At 34.5% G+C, this 2,953-nt stretch overlaps 1 protein-coding gene across 1 annotated transcript in view; it reads right to left on the bottom strand.

The window, feature by feature from the left end:
- Positions 1 to 1,920: 1,920 nt before the first annotated feature.
- Positions 1,921 to 2,953, bottom strand: part of LOC105141391 (probable CCR4-associated factor 1 homolog 11) — an 8,718-nt gene continuing 7,685 nt past the window's right edge. The window contains exon 2 of the mRNA XM_011048589.1: positions 1,921 to 2,244. Within this exon, the coding sequence (XP_011046891.1) occupies positions 2,239 to 2,244 (6 nt within the window). The 3' untranslated portion in view covers positions 1,921 to 2,238. The remainder of the gene's footprint in view (positions 2,245 to 2,953) is intronic.

Raw genomic sequence — 2,953 nt, forward strand, 5'->3', positions numbered from 1 at the left:
ACAATATTGACATCGCTAAAACAAATATTAATTATAGTCAAGAGGAAGGGATCTCTCATGCAACAATTACCTCATGTGCATTTATGATGCAATAAGTTGTCTCCCTTCTCTTAACTGTGTATATATCTAACATTTCCCATTAAAAAAAGCTTCACCTTTCAATTTATATGTGTCCAGTTTCACCATCTTCTCTTCCAAGAAACCCAAGCACTCCTTAATCATATCACATTCAATAACCCAATCAAGAAGTTCTTTTATATCAAAATCTCCATTGAATGTTGGGATCTCTATCTTGATGTGAAAATCATGTGTTTATTAAAGTGGTCTATCTTGAAATGTTAAGCCTCTAGAGGCCTTGTAAAATTCATCTTCACCGACACCTTTTACATGAACAATTGATTGTCTCAGTGGAACTTCAGGAATAGGTCTGGGATCCGACCTACCTTAAAGCAAGTCCTCAAGCAAGCCCCTCTCCTTACCCATTAACCGAACTAGATATGTTATGGTTTGCTCCAAACAATCTGGTTTCTACTCTTGAGCCTCTACAAAGCTCTAAAGAGCCTCCACTTCCGCATCATAAAGTAGGTTCCTAATTATATGTACCGTTTTAATCCATTAAAGAGGCTAACTTACTTTGATAGCAATTGACACAGTGTATAGTATAGTTAATGTTTGGGTTCTTAAGCTTTAAGGTTGCAAACCTAAACTGTAGAAAAATTTAGAGAAAAATCCCTGGTATTTTATTAAAAATCTTAATAATCTTCCCAAAATAAACGAGATATCTTCATTTATATTAGATTTAAAATCCTTTATGAAAAAAGATTAAAACTAAAATCCTTAATAGAAAAGGATTCTTAATTAAAATTTATCTAATTAAAAAAGAATCTACATAGCATTAGTATTCCTAAATACTAATTAAAAATAATTAATGACAATTTAAAATTAACTAAGAAAATAATTTAAAAAATAACTTCAAATTTCATATTTCATATTAGATACTTCTAGATTTCTTTAAGACTTATTTTCAGACTTGATACTGTTTATCTAGGTAATACAATATATATCCGTCACTCAACCAGCTTTTAGGAAAGGGAATCCATGGTGCATGCAAACAAATTATAAAGCATGACAAACTGTGAGGGGACTCATATAGGTCCCAGGCGTTGTTTTTCTAACGCAGTTCTGACTCCTCTCTTCTCAGCTATTGTCTAACCTGCACGTCTAGCCAAAATTATGAGTTGAGATCACAAGGTGGTGGTAAATTTGATTCCTAGATGAAGTTCTGCCTCCAACCAGAATTTCCATAAAACGGCCATGTGTTTGCCGGACCCTGGGGTCCGGTATTCCGTGATTGACCCCCATTAATGAGCCCCCCCACCCCAAAAAAAAAAATACATAAAATAATAATAATAATAATAATAATAATAATAATCAATTGTCCATAATCCTAAGTTCCTAACTATAGAAATCTCAAACCTAAAAAAAAAAAAATCTTTACCATGAAAGATTGTGGACTGCATAATTGCACGAGAAATACACCTCACAGTTGGTATACAAAGAAATGCCACGAAGAAAATTACTTCTCACTTTTGTACCTTTATGGATGTGGATGGCAAGACCTGAAAAAAAAAAATGTAACTTGGATAAACAAGAGTTGGCTTGACGATGCCTCACCACTAAACAAGAAAAAGATTTTGATAGTTGGATTCATTACGAGAGAGTTTTCAACCTCTTTAATATGCTCTTCTTGTGTTTGATAAAATTCCATTGCAAATCTATTAAAACACTTTTAGATGGCACTAAATACAATTTATATAGCATAGTCTTTACATCAATCTTGTTTTCAAGGTGTGTGTGTGTGTGTGTTGAAATAGCATCAAAACTTGGCTCATGAACTTCATGTGTCAGGTCTGTCTGTAAACTTTTTGATTGAATGATGGGGGCAATATACATAACTCATTCGTGAGCATATGCCTTTGTATGTGGACAATAATATTACAATAACGGGATCTGTTTCTCTGGGGTACAATTATTCAGTTGAAAGAAACTAAGCATTCAAAGGGGGTCGGACGCCCTTTCTCCACTTCAAAGGTTTGATGTTTTTTGTTTCCAGGCTTTGAAGTTAGTGCAGCAAATGTAGTATAATTTAGCTCTTGCCAGCGAAGTCCGAAGCAAGTAAGCCAGACCTTTAGATAAAGTCACCAGCCAGCAGCTTTCAAGTCATCATGCTTTCTTGCATTAGTCCTAGACAAATCAACATCACGGGCAGGATGCAGATTAGAAAACACATGCACGTCAGAAATCAAATATATATGAACCACAAATAAAGTCGTTCGTTCAAGTCTGTAGCTTTTAGAAAGTCCAGCTCAGAATAACAAGCTTAACAACTAGCAAGACTTACTACCAGTGGTCCTTCAGCGCTTTGGTAGTGGTCTCTTGGTATCTATTAAGAGGATATGGGTTCAGTTTTTAACAGGAGCAAGGAATTCAACTTGTTTACAAAAGGTAGCCAAAGATAGCTCCTCATCTTTGATGAGGTAGCAAGATCAATCCTATGCCGAGGCAGGTATTAAGCCCAGCTTTCCCTTCTTTCTAACACCACCACACTAACCATTGAAATGAGAATTCACTTTGCAAATTGTTGGGAAAATAAAGAATAATTGGACATCAATTTACCCGGATCAATTCAACAGAATTCAATTCACAATTCACAAATCCTAATTATTTCCCTCTTTGTGCAGTAAAACAGAATCAAACAATGACCAAATATAATGTAAATAATCACAAAATCAATACCAAAATTTTTTAAAATGGAAAACCCGATGCGAAAAAAATCACGGGAACGTAATCCACCTAAAAACTTTCACTATCAACAAATAATGGGTTCACAATCATTCTTCCTCAGATTCAACTAAGGGATACAACATATATATCATCAAGAACAACTTATTCT

The sequence above is a fragment of the Populus euphratica genome, unplaced genomic scaffold (assembly GCF_000495115.2).
Source record: "Populus euphratica unplaced genomic scaffold, PopEup_1.0 scaffold144.1, whole genome shotgun sequence".
In the NCBI taxonomy this organism is placed as follows: Eukaryota; Viridiplantae; Streptophyta; class Magnoliopsida; order Malpighiales; family Salicaceae; genus Populus; species Populus euphratica.